This window comes from Garra rufa, chromosome 4 (assembly GCF_049309525.1).
Source record: "Garra rufa chromosome 4, GarRuf1.0, whole genome shotgun sequence".
Taxonomy (NCBI): domain Eukaryota; kingdom Metazoa; phylum Chordata; class Actinopteri; order Cypriniformes; family Cyprinidae; genus Garra; species Garra rufa.
Window position 1 is genome coordinate 26,810,317 of NC_133364.1, and position 18,630 is coordinate 26,828,946.

At 36.6% G+C, this 18,630-nt stretch overlaps 1 protein-coding gene across 2 annotated transcripts in view; it reads left to right on the plus strand.

The window, feature by feature from the left end:
- Positions 1 to 15,696, plus strand: part of il15ra (interleukin 15 receptor subunit alpha) — a 16,881-nt gene extending 1,185 nt beyond the window's left edge. Inside the window, exons 2-9 of one of the 2 annotated variants that reach the window (XM_073838249.1) lie at positions 5,401 to 5,592; positions 6,451 to 6,480; positions 6,818 to 6,916; positions 7,004 to 7,243; positions 13,026 to 13,064; positions 14,561 to 14,599; positions 14,699 to 14,768; positions 14,861 to 15,696. In XM_073838249.1, coding sequence (XP_073694350.1) covers positions 5,401 to 5,592; positions 6,451 to 6,480; positions 6,818 to 6,916; positions 7,004 to 7,243; positions 13,026 to 13,064; positions 14,561 to 14,599; positions 14,699 to 14,768; positions 14,861 to 15,014 — 863 coding nt within the window. In that variant the 3' untranslated portion in view covers positions 15,015 to 15,696. The remainder of the gene's footprint in view (positions 1 to 5,400; positions 5,593 to 6,450; positions 6,481 to 6,817; positions 6,917 to 7,003; positions 7,244 to 13,025; positions 13,065 to 14,560; positions 14,600 to 14,698; positions 14,769 to 14,860) is intronic. The other variant, XM_073838250.1, reaches the window with a different exon arrangement.
- The last annotated feature ends 2,934 nt before the right edge of the window (positions 15,697 to 18,630 follow it).

Consider the following 18,630-nt stretch of genomic DNA (forward strand, 5'->3'; position numbering starts at 1 on the left):
ATATATATATATATATATATATATATATATATATATTATATATATATATATAGTATATATATATATATATATATATATATATATATATATTAGTATTACACACACACACTGCCGTTCAAAAGTTTGTGATTAGTTAGACTTGTAATTTTTTAAATTATTTTTTTAAAGATGTTTCTTATGCTTATCAAGGGTGCATTTGTTTATTACAGAACTGTAATATTGCTAAATGTTATTACAATATAAAATAATGCCTTCTATTTTAATATACTTTAAAATATAATTTATTCCTGTGATACAAAGCTGAATTTCCAATCAGCCATTAGTCCAGTCTTAAATGTCACATGATCTTTCAGAAATGTGCTGATTTATTCAGTGCTGGAAACAATTGTTCTGCCAAGATGTTTTTTGGAACCTGTGATACTTGATAAGATTCTTTGATGAATAAAAAGTTAAAAAGAACAGCCTATATTTAAAATATAAATATTTTCTAACAATGTAAGTCTTTGCTCATGGCACACTGCCATTCAAAAGTTTGTGATTAGTTAAACTTGTAATTTATTTATTTATTTATGTATTTATTTTAAAGATGTTTCTTATGTGTATCAAGGCTGCATTTATTTGATCAATAATACAGAAAGAAACTGTAATATTGTAAAATGTTATTACGATATAAAATAATGCCTTCTGTTTCAATATACTTTAAAAATCCAATTTATTCATGTGATGCAAAGCTGCATTTTCAGTCAGCCATTAGTGTCTTAAATGTCACATGATCTTTCAGAAATGTGCTGATTTATTCAGAGCTGGAAACAGTTGTTCTGCCAAAATGTTTTTTTTGGAACCTGTGATACTTCCTGAGATTCTTTGATAAATAAAAAGTTAAAAAGATCAGCATTTATTCAATATATAAATCTAACAATGTAAGTCTTTGCTCACGGCACACTGCCATTCAAAAGTTTGGGATTAGTTAGACTTGTTATTTATTATTTATTTATTTTTAGAAGTTTCTTATGCTCATCAAGGCTGCATTTATTTGATCAATAATACAGAAAGAAACTGTAATATTGTGAAAAGTTATTACAATATAATGGAACGTGATACTTGATGAGATTATTTCATGCATAAAAAGTTAAAAGGAACAGCATTTATTCAATGTATAAATCTTTTCTAACAATCTAAGTCTTTGCTCCCACTTTTTTTTTAATTTAACACATCCTTGCTGAATAAAAGTATTAATTACCTACCCCAAACTTATGTGTATATTGCTAGATTTCAATTTTAAGTAAATGCTGTTCTTTTAAACTTTTTGTTCATGAAAGAATGTTAGCATATTATAATAATTTCTGAAGGATCATTTGACAATGGATACTGGAGAAATAATGCTAATAATTCAGCTTTGATAACAAAAATAAATTAGATTTTTAATGTATATTAAAATAGAAAAAAAAATATTTTACATTGTAATAATATTTCACAATATTATATTTATTCAGTATTTTTAATCAAATAAACGCAGCCTTTATAAGCATAAGACACTTCTTTAAAAAAAACATTATACATTTTACTGATCCCAAACTTTTGAACAGCAGTGTATTGATAAATACTTAAGAAATTGAAAGTTTAAATTGTTACATTACAGTATTTATTCTAGTTATTAAGAAAATAGTTCCCACAAAAATGAAATTTCTGCTATTGTTTACTCTCCTTCATAGTTTGAAACCCATATGCTATTATGTTTAACATAAAAGCGCTACAAATGTAACTCGTTTTCTGAAACCATGCAGTGTCTTTGTGTGATAAACAATAAATAGGGTGTTGTTCACAACAATCCTTCCCCTCTAATTTTGATGTATCAATTGTGATTCATTGTGGTTAATTATCTTGATTAATAGGGAAATGATGATGGCTTAGATCAGCGTATGTACATAATGAAAGTAGACAGGGTTTGTGCATGGTTTCAGTCCAGCCCAAATCTTTAACATTTCCATGTTTACCAACAAAACTGAGTCATAATTTAATAGATAGCCTAAGAATATGTTCAAGAGTTCTTTTGAGACTCTTCAGAACAGCTTTTTTTTACTTAGAGGCAGCATTCTAAGAAATGCACCAAAAGGAGGATGTGGCATTTTTGATCTGCTAGGAAGTCGTGTCATCAAAAATGATATAAAAATGTGATTTTTATTGACTAAGAACCTAAAGTGTAACATAAATTCTTGTTAAACCAAGAATTTCTTTCAGTTGTTGATAATGACCCTTACAGATTGCAAAGCACATCTTTACTGCACAAAAATTCAGTGAGCTTACCCAGTCACTGAACATTAGCACAGGTGAGAGAAGTACTATTTTAGGTGCTTTAGATGTCAGATTAATGATTGTAAATAGTGTGTTCCACTGTTTCCTCATTCCGTTAGAGGGGGAATGCCAAACCCCTCCAAACTGTAACTTTAACCTCTCATTTTTAACAGCTATGTGTACTGTCTTGTCCAACAATTTACTGAGGATTTTTACAAAACAAATGTAGTCAAGGATGTTAGTACCACAATGATTCCTTATATTATTTTATCCCAGACCCTTTTACTATTTTCACGCTTGGTTTGCTTGCTTTAAACAACCAGTGTGTTAAGTTTGTTGCATTCGTGTTGGTTTCATATGGTTTTAAAAAGCTTTTTAGACCATCCTCAAGAAAAGTTTCCATTTTTAATTTAATAACTATAAATATGCCACGTCTCGTAAACCCCAGAGCATTTTCTCATGTGTATGTTTTTTTCTAGTGTGAGTCAGCTTTCTGAAAAACTCACTGCCCTAAAAAAGTCCCTTACAATGCATGTGAAATGAGAGTGTAGTAACATTTACCTAATGGCTGTGGCATTGATATCTAGTCTGGCATTACATTGTGACAGGGTGACCAAAGAATCTGTGGTAAAATGGGTACACAAACTGTTATCCTTAGACTAAAACGTAGGTATACACCGAAATGAAAATTCTTGGCTGAAGCCGAGCCGAACAAAGTTACACACTGGGCCGGAGGCCGATTACTGAACACGGTTTTTCGTGTTTTTCCTCCCATGCATTTTGCCAATTTTTTCACCATTGCATAAATTAAATAGTCAATATTTGCTTTTTTGTTTTGTCTTGCTTTTCAAAGAAAACAATCAATTACAAAGCAACAATTTAAAAATATTGATTAAACATTTGTAACATTCTAGTAGACATTATAGCCTACCAACAAAGCACAATTTAGTGCACAAGCACAAGTTAGTAAAATAATATTCTTTGGCCATTTTTAAGACCCCCTTCTTGAATCAGGCTTGTGTTTCTAACGTACAAATAAATGCAGCCTTAATTAATTAATATTTAATAGAGCTGTTGTAATGATTGTTATCATTATTTTTTGTGTTACTTTATTTTATTTTATAGAACAACGGTAAAATTACAATGCCAACACTTATGAATGTTGACTTTTATTTTGGCGGAAACCCGCAAGAAGTCCTCAGTACTACTTTTTGCTGACAGCAGCAGATTTATGAATGATTCTCATCATGCTGGTTTCCCTCATGCTTTGGACTTTGAACCCTGGGTAACAAGCTTGTGCAGCGCTGTCAGAATAAATACAGTTTGTGCGTGTATTAGACAACAAAACGTTCTGTAGTTTATTTGCTAATAGTTTAAGGCCATTTCGAGATTTGAATCATCATACAGTAACCAGCAATAACCACCCTTTCTCTTCTCATGGAAGACATGCGATGCGATACTAAACAGTCTCGTGTTGTTGGTGCATCTAATGATTTGTGCGTCTTTCTTATGGTGCGTTCACACCGGACGCGACTTGCGCGGAAAAAACGCGCTATTCGCGCGTAGTTGAACGCTTGAACATTTGAGTTTACTTGCGTCATTCGCGCGTGACATTTTCTTCACAACAGACGCGAATTCGCGTCAAGGGAGGGGCTTCTGCCACTCGTCAGTGGGAAAGTAGTTGTAAAATAAGTGAATGAGCTCAATTTGCCAGCTTTAGCTTGCTTGTAGTCTCAATATATGTATATGTAGGTCAAATTGAGTAAAGAGCGTTTTTTAAAACTAACCAGATTGTCCGACCTCTTCACTCACTTTATTCCTAGCAAGATCCCTTTTATTCCTGTTTCTACAAAAGTCCAAAGATGTATCGTACAGCTCCGAGGAACCACAGACAGCAACGGTGATTTTGTCCGCCATTGTTGTTTCGGATTTCTGCCTCCGTCACTACTAGAGCAAACTCCTGATTGGTTAACGCGGCGCGGATTTTCGCCAAAGTTCAGATTTTTGAACTCGCGCGTTTCGCGCCGCAGGATGGCTATTCGCGTCTTTGCATTGACTTAACATGTAAATCACTCGCGCTTGCCGCTTCATTCGTGTCCGGTGTGAACGCACCTTTAGGCAGTTTTAAATGCTTCCCTACTGCCGACATGTTTGCTGCATGAGTGCGTGCCTCTGATCGAGTCATGTCATTGTTCGGTATTCTTAGCGCCTAGCGTTTTCCACGCGTTTTTAGGCGCGACATGTGAACAGCCCCTTAGACGCAAATGTTTTAACATCGGCGATATGTTGTGTACTGCTTAGGGTCCTTGCAACCACGAGACAAATTGCCATTGCAAATTGAACATAAAGCTCGACTTGAATCGCCTTCTTTTGGTTGAAAGTACTGCCAAACAAAACTTTTTTTGCTTTCCATTTTCAGATTCTTACAGCCTACTACATTCGAACGGGTCCTATGTAGCCTAAACACCTTCACGTAATCAATGGCCGTGTGACGTCGTAGTGCAAGTCTAGGGTTCGGTTTCGGTGGAAAATAAATCTAAGGTTAGGCCGAAACCGAACCCCGTCAAAAAGCCCAGGATTCGGCCAAATCTGAATCCTGGATTCGGTGCATCCCTAATTTATATATTTATCTACTTACCTGATTCCAGACAACTGTATTGCATTTCAAAATATGAAATCCAATCCAATCCAACTTTCTTAGTAAAACAAAGTCAAACAAAACTTAGATCCAAGTTTTCTGTCAAGACGTCAATTGTGCATCTAGATTTGTATAAATGTGTTGATGAATTTGATGGTATCCACGAGTTTCTGTGTTTGCGTACACTCTTAAAAATAAAGGTACTTTAAAAGGTTCTTCACCGTGCTGCCATAGAAGAACCATTTTTGGTTCCACAAAGAACCATCCAATCAAAGGTTCTTTAAAGAACTATCCCTTGCTTAATTTTTATAATCTAAAGAATCTTTTGTGGAACAGAAAGGTTCTTCAGATGTTAAAGATTCTTTATGGAACCATATAGATAAAAAAAAGGTTCTTCAATGGCATCGTGAAGCACCTTTATTTTTAAGTGTATGTGATATTTTAGTGACATTAGTCTTACTTTGTCTCAGGTGTCTGTGGAAAACTGGATGTGCCATACAACACAAAACCTGTGCCAGACTTCACAGATCGAATTGGTGCTAGTATTCGCTTTGAGTGTGCAGATGGGTACGTAAGGAGAGCAGGAACATCCAGCCTGATCCGATGCATTGAAAAAAATGGCAAAATATCCTGGCATTCTGATCTTCGCCTCCAGTGCATACGTAAGAGACTTATTTGTTGCAGAGATACTTAAGGGGCCCTGGTCATGACATGTTTTTGCTTTAGCCAAATTGTGGCCAATATTTAAAAGAATAGTAACCCAAAAATGAAAATTCTGACATTAATTGCTTACCCTCATGTTGTTCCAAACCCATAAGACCTTCGTTCATCTTCGGAACACAAATTGAGATATTTATGATGAAATCCAAGAGCTTTCTGACCCTGCATAGACAAAAACACAACTACCACGTTCAAGGCCCATAAAGGAAGTAAGGACATTGATAAAATAGTCCATGTGACATCAGTAGTTCAACCATAATGTTATGAAGCTACAAAAATAACAACTTTCTTCAACAATTTCTTCTCTTTTGTGTCTTTGACACACGTTCACGAAAGTACCGCGAAGCAGCAGCCAGCTGCTCGTTTGTATATTCTGGTTCAAATAAGTAAGGCTGGGCAAAAAATTGCAAGTCATCCTCTCTAAATTGTCTTATTTTCTTTGCTCACAAAAAGTATTCTTGTAGCTTCATAACAATAATGTTGAACCACTGATTTCCCACAGAACCACTGATTTCACATTGTGTTTTGCAATCTTTGCAAGGTCGTAAAGCTCTCAGATTTCTACAAAAATATCTTAATTTAATTTCATGAAATGGATGAAGGTCTTACAGGTTTGGAAAGACATGTGGGTGAGTAATTAATAACAGAATTTTTGCTCATTAAGTATGAACTTCTTTATTAGTTGACATGTTTTCTGTACACTTCCAAAATCTGTAGACTGGTTTCTGCAACCAGCTTACATGTTTCCCAGACTAAAAATGACCCTTTGTAAACACCATACTATTGTTCTTACATTGCAGCTGATCCCAAAAGGCCAGTTGTACCAAAATGTAAGTAGCTTCTTTTTTAATCCCTCCCTTTTCTTTCTGCTTTTGTTGTAGAAGTGAAACGTGTGATGTGTTAATGCACCTCAATACCAATTGTATTAACACTGGTCTCACCAAAATATAGTCCCAGTGTTACTCTGCTGGAATACTCAAAGTAATGTTTTGACAGCATCAGTGTGTTTACAAGTTTTAGGGAAATTGACCTACGAATAGTTAAAGTTGTTTTTGGATATGGAAGGTACTTTAACAACAACAACAAAAATGAGACACATCCCTCTAAATTCTATCACCAAAACAACAGCTGATGACTTAAGTGTCCTATGTTGTGTATTTACTTCAGCGGAGACCCAAACACCTCATCAACATTTCACATCATCCACCACAGAAAGAACAACAAGAATGAATACCACAGTTCATGGCACAATCAAGCCAACCACAGGTATACAAGTCATATTATGCTTGTACTGTATGTGTTGATGTTGTTTGGGTAGGCCTACATTAACGTTAAGTGCATGACACACTCCAGCAACAGGGCATATAGCTTTGACAACAACAAATGAAGTTGTCAGAACCAAAACAAGAAGAACTACCAGCCAGTCAACTTTGATGAGCACAACAAAAGAGGCGGAGTCTATTACAACCAATGAGATTACTTCTTCAACATCCAGCAACTTCATAAGCACAGAATATATGACAACAACAACAACAACAACAACAACAACAACATCATCACATACCCTGTCAAGCTCTTTCACTCCAACAACAGGTGAAGCCATTCACTATGATGGGTTAAGGTGCATGGGGCTAAGGTTAACAGTTAACGCAAATATTAACACTAGCTGCATTTCCATTGCCCTTCAAAATGCGCAAATTGAAAACACCAATTTTGCAAAAACTTCAGGATATCGAAAACAAGTTTTTGCGCTCATATGATGTGTTTTTTAGGCAATTCGAAAAAAGAATATATCGCAAAACTGCAATGAAGGCTGTTTTTTTCACATTCACAGGTCACCTTGCACACGAAAAACTCACATGATCATTCTTTAATGTTCTATAATCTCCAAGAAACACCTCATACGTGGCTGCTCTCAAGTATAAGGGTCTTTCCTTGCCATCTATGCTTGGATAACCCCTTACAGTGAGGGGAAAATTATTTCATCCTGATTCTGTATGTTTGCCCACTGACAAAGAAATTATCATTCTATAATTTATTTTAACAGTGAGAAAACAACAACAAAAAAAATCCAGAAAATGCATTTCAAAAAAGTTATATATTGATTTGCATTTTAATGAGTAAAATAAGTATTTGATCCCCTATCAATCAGCAAGATGTCTGGCTCCCAGGTGCCTTTTATACAGGTCACAAACTGAGATTAGGGAGTGCTCCTAATCTCAGTTTGTTACCTGTATAAAAGACACCTGTCTACAGAAGCAATCAATCAGATTCCAAACTCTCCACCATGCACAAGATCAAAGAGCTGTCCAAGGATGTCAGGAACAAGATTGTAGACCTACACAAGGCTGAAAGACCATCACCAAGCAGCTTGGTGAGAAGATGACAACAGTTGGTGCGATTATTCGCAAATGGAAGAAACACAAAATAACTGTCAATCTCCCTCGGTCTGGGGCTCCATGCAAGATTTTACCTTGTGGAGTTTCAACAATCATGATACTGGTGAGGAATTAGCCCAGAACTACAAAGGAGAATCTTGTCAATGATCTCAAGGCAGCTGGAACCACAAGGACTGAAATCCTGCAGTGCCCGCAAGATCCATCTGCTTAAGAAAGCACATGTACAGGCCTGTCTGAAGTTTGGCAATGAACATCTGAATGATTCAGAGGAGAACTGGGTGAAAGTTTTGTGGTCAGATGAGACCACAAATCAACCTAATTGGCATCAACTCAACTCACCGTGTTTGGAGGAGGAGGAATGCTGCCTGTGAACCCAAGAACACCATCCTCACTGTCAAACACGGAGGTGGAAACATTATGCTTTGGGGGTGTTTTTCTGCTAAGGGGACAGGACAACTGCACTGCATCAAAGGGACGATGGATGGGGCCATGTAACGTTAAATCTTGGGTGAGAACCATTGAAAATGGGTCATGGATGGGTAGTCCAGCATGAGAATGACCCAAAACACACGGCCAAGGCAACAAAGGAGTGACTCAAGAAGAAGCACATTAAGGTCCTGGAGTGGCGCAGCCAGTCTCCAGACCCTAATCCCATATAAAAACTGTGGAGGGAGCTGAAGGTAGAGACCTGCGTCGGACGGATTTTTCAGGATTTTCACTCCCGCAAGATTCTGTCCCGCTCCCACATTCATGTTTTGTCCTGCTCCCGCCCACAAAAGCCTGCATATAAGTAGCCTATACAGATTTTTTTAGTACATTGATTGAATTTAAATGAAACAGTTCTGTAACATCTCGTAAATTCCACAGGACCCCAGCATAAATGCTTCCGATAAAATGTTATTTAGACTAAACATCAACATTCACAAACCACGGTTATTCTTAACAGAAAAGCAAGCTATTGTATGCATCTATGGCAGAATGCAAGCAAACAAAGGTCCCTTAAAGCTGAGATCTCAGTTCGTATGTAATCTCATAAAGCTCATAACTTTTGAGCAGTGAGAGGATTCTAACTTGAACACCTCTAATTGGCCGATGCGTTCCAGAAATCAACAGATGGCTACATTGCTCATGCTGTGAACAAGTTTTAAATCGAAACTGTCTATTCTTGTGCTTACTTATACATTTATGTTATACTAGTTGTTCTTGCTGATTTTATGCAATAGATGAATAACAGTTTTTTGGTTTTGGGGGAAAAATCCCTCTTGAGATGTGTGCAAACCTGGTGGCAAACTACTAGAAACGTCTGACCTCTGTGATTGCCATCAAGGGTTTTGCCACCAAGTACGAAGTCATGTTTTGCGAAGGGTCATATACTTGTCATGTCATTATTTCACTCATTAAAATGCAAATAAATGTATAACTTTTTTTGAAATGCATTTTTCTGGATTTTTTTTTTTTTTTTTTTTTTTTTGTTATTCGGTCTCTCACTGTTCAAATAAACCTACCATTAAAATTATAGACTGATCATTTCTTTGTCAGTGGGCAAACGTACAAAATTAGCAAGGGATTTCTGTGGTGCACAACGACATACATAAACCTATATACATAAACCTACCAACACCGGACGCCATGGCATGTTGTGAGAGGAAACAATAAGTTTTAGTCTCACACGGTTTAATGAAAACTCAATCATTCCACAGTAGTTTTTGTATCGGCATGAATAAAATATGTGCAAATCTGTAATGGAAATGCAGCAACTCTGCAATGTTATTATTTACTCACCCTTGTCATCCCAAACCAATATGACATTCTTTATTCAACAGAAGCCAAAATAAGACATTTAGTTTAGTTAATGTTCACACTTCTCTTTTTCATACAGTACATAATGACCAAGACCTGTCAAGCTCTTAATTTATTTATGTACACATTCAAACTTTCTACATCAAGACTTGTTGCAACAAGTTTGAAAAATTCATAGAGGTTTGGAAGAACAAATGATGTCAGAATTACTACATTAATCTTCTACATTAATAAAACACTTCTGAGGAATACACCAAACAGTAAAACCTCTTTTTGCACAATACATCCACAATACATCCAGAAATTGTTGTCACTGTGACACTGTTGTCAGTATTTAAATACATACTCAGTATTTATATGAATATTCAATACCTAAACCTCAATATAGATTGAACCACATTCACATTCACATGTTTAAATATGTTTGTGTCATTTGCCTGGTGCAAACTGGCAATAATTCCTTTGGTAAATTGAGAACTAAGTTGTCAAAACACACTTTTAGTGGCCACTGGTCATTCTTAAAGAATCTGCTATTCAATATTCTTTACAATGAACTAAAAGTGTTCAAGTAGGACCTTTTATGATTATTTTCTTTTATGATGCATGCTAATTTTCTATGTAGTTAAATCCCAAATATGAATCAAAATGATTTTCATCTAATTTGGTGACGATTGTGGGGATTTGTGTGTGGAGGACTTGACAATCTTACATTCCCCCAAAGAGTGTTTGTTATATAGAGACCTTATTAAACTTGAATTTGAGATGAGACAGGATGCAAACCAGACTTTGACAAGATCTTCCTGTTTTGTACAAAAAGTGTTGGTGATATCTTCTCACCTCCATATCACAAACCCGCAATGTATATAACTAACCACATGAAAAGCTAACTGTTGATGCACTTTGCAAGAATACACGATGTGTTGTATGGTTGAATTCACTGCACATCCTGGTTCTGCACGTTCCACTTTATTTGCTCACTTTTATAAATTAGACTTTTGTGGGAATGCAAAATTAGACATTAACAACAGAATGTCCAAGCTGCTTTTTTTATACAACGGAAGTCTACAGGTCCTTCTCAAAAAATTAGCATATTGTGATAAAGTTCATTATTTTCTGTTATGTACTGATAAACATTAGACTTTCATATATTTTAGATTCATTACACACAACTGAAGTAGTTCAAGCCTTTTATTGTTTTGATATTGATGATTTTGGCATACAGCTCATGAAAACCCAAAATTCTTATCTCAAAAAATTAGCATATTTCATCCGACCAATAAAAGAAAAGTGTTTTTAATACAAAAAAAGTCAACCTTCAAATAATTATGTTCAGTTATGCACTCAATACTTGGTCGGGAATCCTTTTGCAGAAATGACTGCTTCAATGCGGCGTGGCATGGAGGCAATCAGCCTGTGGCACTGCTGAGGTGTTATGGAGGCCCAGGATGCTTCGATAGCGGCCTTAAGCTCATCCAGAGTGTTGGGTCTTGCGTCTCTCAACTTTCTCTTCACAATATCCCACAGATTCTCTATGGGGTTCAGGTCAGGAGAGTTGGCAGGTCAATTGAGCACAGTAATACCATGGTCAGTAAACCATTTACCAGTGGTTTTGGCACTGTGAGCAGGTGCCAGGTCATGCTGAAAAATGAAATCTTCATCTCCATAAAGCTTTTCAGCAGATGGAAGCATGAAGTGCTCCAAAATCTAGCTATTTGGAGCATGAAGTGCTCCAAATAGCTAGCTGCATTGACCCTGCCCTTGAGAAAACACAGTGGACCAACACCAGCAGCTGACATGGCACCCCAGACCATCACTGACTGTGGGTACTTGACACTGGACTTCAGGCATTTTGGCATTTCCCTCTCCCCAGTCTTCCTCCAGACTCTGGCACCTTGATTTCCGAATGACATGCAAAATTTGCTTTCATCCGAAAAAAGTACTTTGGACCACTGAGCAACAGTCCAGTGCAGCTTCTCTGTAGCCCAGGTCAGGCACTTCTGCCGCCGTTTCTGGTTCAAAAGTGGCTTGACCTGGCGCCTGTACACGGTGGCTCTGGATGTTTCTACTCCAGACTCAGTCCACTGCTTCCGCAGGTCCCCCAAGGTCTGGAATCGGTCCTTCTCCACAATCTTCCTCAGGGTCCGGTCAACTCTTCTCGTTTTGCTGCGTTCTCTGCCACACTTTTTCCTTCCCACAGACTTCCCACTGAGGTGCCTTGATACAGCACTCCGGGAACAGCCTATTCGTTCAGAATTTTCTTTCTGTGTCTTACCCTCTTGCTTGAGGGTGTCAATGATGGCCTTCTGGACAGCAGTCAGGTCGGCAGTCTTACCCATGATTGCAGTTTTGAGTAATGAACCAGGTCGGGAGTTTTTAAAAGCCTCAGGAATCTTTTGCAGGTGTTAAGAGTTAATTAGTTGATTCAGATGATTAGGTTAATAGCTCGTTTAGAGAACCTTTTCATGATATGCTAATTTTTTGAGATAGGAATTTTGGGGTTTCATGAGCTGTATGCCAAAATCATCAATATTAAAACAATAAAAGGCTTCAGTTGTGTGTAATGAATCTAAAATATATGAAAGTCTAATGTTTATCAGTACATTACAGAAAATAATGAACTTTATCACAATATGCTATTTTTTTGAGAAGGACCTGTATGTTGACCACGGCAGTCAAGCAACAACTGATGAAAAACTTTGTAAAAAAATTTTTTGAAGACTTACTAAGAGCCAAATGGACTATTTTTATGATGGTCATTGTTGCTAAATTTACTGGGGGTCACATTTCTTAAAATTTAGGCTATCATTTTATAGTTCAGTTATTTAAGATCCACTTATAATGTTAGTAAAGCATTTTTTCAAGACATACATATTTCATGACCATTTCTTTCTGAAGTCTTTTTTGTTTCTAAACCTTTATAAACTCCTTTGTCTTCATTGTTAACATGTTAACAAGACTAACACAACAAAGTCAATGGCAGTGTCAGTTAAACCATTTAACACAACATGTTGGCTTGCAATCCATGAACTAAAGATTTCACTAGTATTAATACATTTCTGACAGATTTACTTTAAATATTATTATGAATGCTGAACTTCTGCGACATCCAACTACTGAATTATGTCAAAATATACTCCTTCTCATCATAATTCTCATTCTCGCATTTTTTTTATTAGGAGCGAATGTATCTATGAGGACCTCAACTGTTTCTAAAGGTAATTTCTGTGCTTATGTAGTTATCCATAGAAACAATATTCAATCATAAAATCAATTACATAAAATTAGGATTTATGTAGTGCCTATGACCTGTTAAACAAATCAAAACTCTTATAATATTTGAGCCTACACTTGTAAAATAAACGTTCTTCACGATGCCATAGAAGAACCTTTTTTGTCTAAATGGTTCCATAAAGAAACTTAAACATCTGAAGAACCTTTCAGTTTCACAAAAGGTTCTTTGTGGCAAAAAAAGGTTCTTCAGATTATAAAAAAGGTAAGAAAGAGATGGCTCTTTGAAGAACCTTTGACTGAATTGTTCTTTGTGAAACCAAAAATGGTTCTTCGATGTCATCGCTTGAAGAACCTTTTAAAGCACCTTTATTTTTAAGAGTGTAGTTGGGCCTAGCTATACTAAAGGAGTAGTTCAGTTTCAGAACAAAGATTTACAGATAATGTACTCACCCCCTTGTCATCCAAGATGTGCATGTCTTTCTTTCTTCAGTCGTAAAGAATTTTTTTTTTTTCAGGATTTATCTTCGTATAATGGATTTCTATGGTGCCCCCAAGTTTGAACTTCCAAAATGCAGTGTAAATGCAGCCTCAAAGGGCTCTAAATGATCCCAGCTGAGGGTCTTATCTAGCAAAACAATCGGTTATTTTCTAAAAGAATTTACCATAAATATATATTTTAATCTCTACATAGAGTACACACAGAGCTAGACAAGACGAGCATTTGAGATTAAAAGATATATAAATTGTAAAAAAATTTTAGAAAATAACCAATCATTTTGCTAGATAAGACCCTTCTTTTCTCGGCTGTGATCGTTTAGAGCCATTTAAACTGCATTTTGGAAGTTCAAACTTGGGGGCACCATACAAGTCCATTATATGGAGAGAAATCCTGAAATGTTTTCCTCAAAAAACATAATTTCCTTACAACTGAAGAATGAAAGACATGAACATCTTGGATGACAAGGGGGTGAGTACATTATCTGTAAATCTTTGTTATGAAAGTGAACTACTCTTTAAGTAGCCTAAAATAAAGCTCAACCAACTTCATGAGGTGCATCCTGGGATTTTTTTTTTTTTTTATCTAAACATTATTTGAGTTGTTTAGTTTTTTACTATCACTTTTCTCTGGTAGTATATTTGACATCATGGGCCAGATTTATTAACAGCTTGTGTCAGGGCAAACCATCTTTTGGCATTTAAATAGTACTGTCAGGATTTACTAAAGATGCACAGTGAAGAATTAGCGCTGAAAAAGCGTAGACAGATTTTTTATGCCTGACTTCATTGAATATACATATGTAGCAGTTTCCCTTTCAGACACAAAATTATTGGGAGGAGAGTATTAAAATGAATCACGCAATGCAATTTACTAATGTTGCGCTCATGAAGTAATTTGGGTTTGGAACATCAAGAGTGTGAATAACTGATGACAAAATTTTCATTTTTGAACAAACTAACCCATCAAATCTCTTTCATTTAGGAAACGGTACAGTGGAAGCCCGTTCTAGTGATTATAAATGTGAGTGCCACATTTATGCTGTTCATTTCTTGGAAAAAACAAAAAATTTATATTTATTATTTCTCCGATCTGTGCTCATTATTGTATTCTTCTTTATAGCAACAGTAGGTGGAGTTGCAGGCATACTTCTCATTTGTCTGGTGGCGGCAGTATTCATTTTATGGTGGAGGTTTGTTTCATAAAATCTATTATGGTTTGAAGCTTCAAATTGTAGGCTTTTTGCAGCTTCTTTATTAATTGTTTTCACCCTTCAACCCACAGGTCAAGAACTCGAAGAACAAACAGGAACAAATCTAGAAATCTAGTTACTTTCTACACACCTGTACCACAAAATTCAGCAGCTGACAGGTCCACAGAAAACTCTGAAAGTGACAATCAACCACAAATAGGCATGGCCAGTGGTGCAGATACATGATAAACTCCTCCCACGAACAGACTCCAAATAGCCGTTGTTCAGACTGTCAGTCCATTTCCAATTTTGGCATATCTAATTGGAATCCAAGTGTGAACATAAAAAAAATCACATGTAATACGATTTTTGCAAATCTGTTTTAAGCTGCATTTATATGTGGCATATTCAAATCAGATTTCTGGAACTCTGTTTGTAGATAACAAGCATAATGTTTTTGCAGAAACAATGCTATAACGTTATGTTCTTTTGAGCAGAAAAGTATGATATACTGATGATCTACACAGAGACAGTAACACTGAATAAAGCGGTGCACTCCAGCTTCCTACGTTTCTGCAACAAGTTGTCATGTGGCCAGACATCTGTATTACCTCTGTTGCACTTACCTTGACATAGAAACCACTCCAGATACTCCGTTAAACAAAAGAGCATCACAGAACATCTGCTCTGAACAGCTGAGATACACAGTGTGGACAGCCATTTAGATCAGATTCCAAAATGATACAGAAATAATCAGATTTGGGCTGACAGTGTGAATGTACAGTAGCGTTAAAGACTTGTCCCTCCATTAAATATACCACCCTAAATGCACATATTTGATCAACGTCCATCTAATGTACCTCATTTCTCTCTCTTTCTCCAACCTTAATGTTATCATAAAATTAATAAAGTTTTATATTGTTTTTAATCTATGGTCTTTGTGTATATTGATCAATGACAAAACACAAGCAACTTGTTTTTCTCAAGGTTTAGCTGGTTAACATTACCCCCTTCTGGTTGATGCTGGTAACTACACTATGTGGCTGCATTCAATGGAAATCATTTGTGCATCCGGAAAGTATGCACAGCGCTTCATTTTTCTACTTTTTGTTATACAGCCTTAATTAAAAATGGATTAAATTCATTACTATACTCCAAATTCTACAAACAATACCCTATAATGTCAATGTGAAAGAAATTAGCTAATTTTTGTATATAAATATTTACAGCCTTTGCTCCTTACTCTGTTGAAGCACCTTTGGCACGAACTACAGCCTCAAGTCTTTTTGAATATGATGCTACAAGCTTGGCTCACCTATTTTTGGGGCAGTTTCTCCTATTCGTCTTTGCAGTACTTCTCAAGCTCCATCAGGTTCAATGGTAAGCGTCGGTCCACAGCCATTTTCAGAGCTCTCCAAAGATCTTCAATCAGGTTCAAGTCCCATAGCCACTCCTTTGATATCTTAGCTGTGTGCTTAGGGTTGTTCTGTTGAAAAATGAACCGTCACCCCATTCTGAGGCCCAGAGCACTGTACATTTATGCATTCATCTTTTCCTCTATCCCGACTAGTCTCCCAGTTCCTGCAACCACCATGCTTTACTGTAGGGATGGTACTGGCCAGGTGATGAGTGGTGTCTGGTTTCCTCCAGACATGACGCTTGGCATCTTTGTTTCTCATGGTCTGAGTGTCCTTCAGGTACCTTTTGGCAAACTCTAGACGGGCTGTCATGTGCCTTTTACTGAGGAGTGGTTTCCATCTGGTCACTCTACCATACATGCCTAATTAGTGGAGTGCTGCAGAGATGGTTGTTCTTCTAGAAGGTTCTCCTCTCTCCACAGAGAATCGCTGGAGCTCTTTCAGATTGGTCTTGGTCACCCTGACTAAGGCCATTCTCCCTTGATCGCTCAGGGGAGGCCCACTCTAGGAAGAGTCCTGGTGGTTCCAAAACTCTTCAAATTACGAATAATGAAGGCCACTGTGCTCGTTAGGTCATTCAATGCTGCAGAAATTTTTCTGTAGGCTACCCCTCCCCAGATCTCGAAGGTCTACGGAAAATTCCCTGGACTTCATGGCTTATGGGACCTAATATAGACAAGTGTGTAACTTTCCAAATCATGTCCAATCAGCTGAATTTAAGACAGGTGGACTCCAATCAAGTTGTAGAAACATCTCAAGGATGATCCGTGGAAACATGATGCACCTGAGCTCAATTTTGAGTGTCCTGGCAAAGGCTGTGAATACTTATGTGATTTTTTCGTTTTTTATTTTTAATAAATTTGCAAAGATTTCAAACAAACTTCTTTCACATTGTCATTATAGAGTATTCCTTACCCCTAAATAATGAATTTAATAAATTTTGGAATAAGGCTGTAACACAACAAAATGTGGAAAAAGTGAAGCACTGTGAATACTTTTGGTATTCATATACATTTGGTAATCGTATTGATCAGGGATTGCAGATAGTTTGATACCCAAAGCAATATTTATTATTTCTCCACTCTGTACTCATTATTGTATTTTGAAAGTTTCTTTCTTTCAATTAACATTCAGCAACAGTAGGTGGAGTTACAGGCATAATTCTCCTTTGCTTAGTGGCAGCAGTGTTCCTTTTTGTGCAAGATCTCTTTTGTAATGCTCTGTTGTTCTTGGGTGGTTTTCATTTGAAGGTATCATTTTGGTAGTAGGTGCATTTTTTTAGCACAGGTTGTATTAGAAGTTTAGAGTCATTTATGGGTTATAATGGACTGAGACTTGGGTTAGTTAAGGTCATGTTTGACCATGCTGTCAACATTCAAAACGTCTTGTTCTTTGGTAACTAGACATCCTGTCAGCTCATACTGTCTACAAATAAGATTAGGACAGAGCACCTTCAACTTTCACAGCTTATATGGTACCCACAGTGAAGAACATGTCAATAAAGTAAGTAAGTAAATAAAACTAAAATGAAATAAAAAAAATCTGTCTGGAGACGGCTGGCCTGATTGTATGCAAGTGCAGTCTGTGGTGGGCAATTCCACAGCTCTGCATTTAAAATGTCTACTTGCAATCCATTGTTGATCCTCTAATGGAAAAGTCTCTGAGCTTAAATGAAAAAGCAGAACTGCAGATGGACCGGGCATAATGTTCCAGACATCGCAGTCTAAAAAAAACTCTAACCTGGAGTAACCAACCCTGCTCCTGGAAATCTACCTATCCTACCTATTCACCACAGCTACATTTTTTGATCAAAAATAGTGGCAAAAAATCATGTCCACTGATAGCAGAAATGGTGGGGATAAAAATTAAGCATAATTTAGACAAGGGTTTGTGTGTGTCAGAACACAAGACTCCATATGAGCCGAGATTCACACTCACTATGGGATTTGCTGAATGTCCATAAAAGGTGGAAAAATAATAGCTCACTCTGCAAAAGCACTGATGTGCAAGGATATAGCTGCAAAGTCCATATTTATGTCTGTGTATTTAGAATGTGTTGTCATGTGTAATGGTCAATAGTCCATACAGTGTATAATGTTTTACACTATTCTGGGAAAGCTTTCCACGGGATTTTGGAGTATTTTGGGAATTCATCTGGTAGAACATTTTTGAGGTGTCGCAATCTCCGTTTGAGTTCATTCTAAAGTGTTTGATTGAGATAAGGGCACTGTGTGGGCCAATTAGGTTCTTCCACATTAAACTCCAACAATGGAGTGGATCTTTGTGGACCTTGCTTTGCAGACAAATTGACATCAAACATAGATGTCAAAAAACAAGTAAAATTTGCAAACCAACCATATGTGACATGAAGTTACTTAAGTTTGATAAATTATGTTACAGCACCTTAATTAAGTCTTGACTAATATTTCACAATCACAGACATA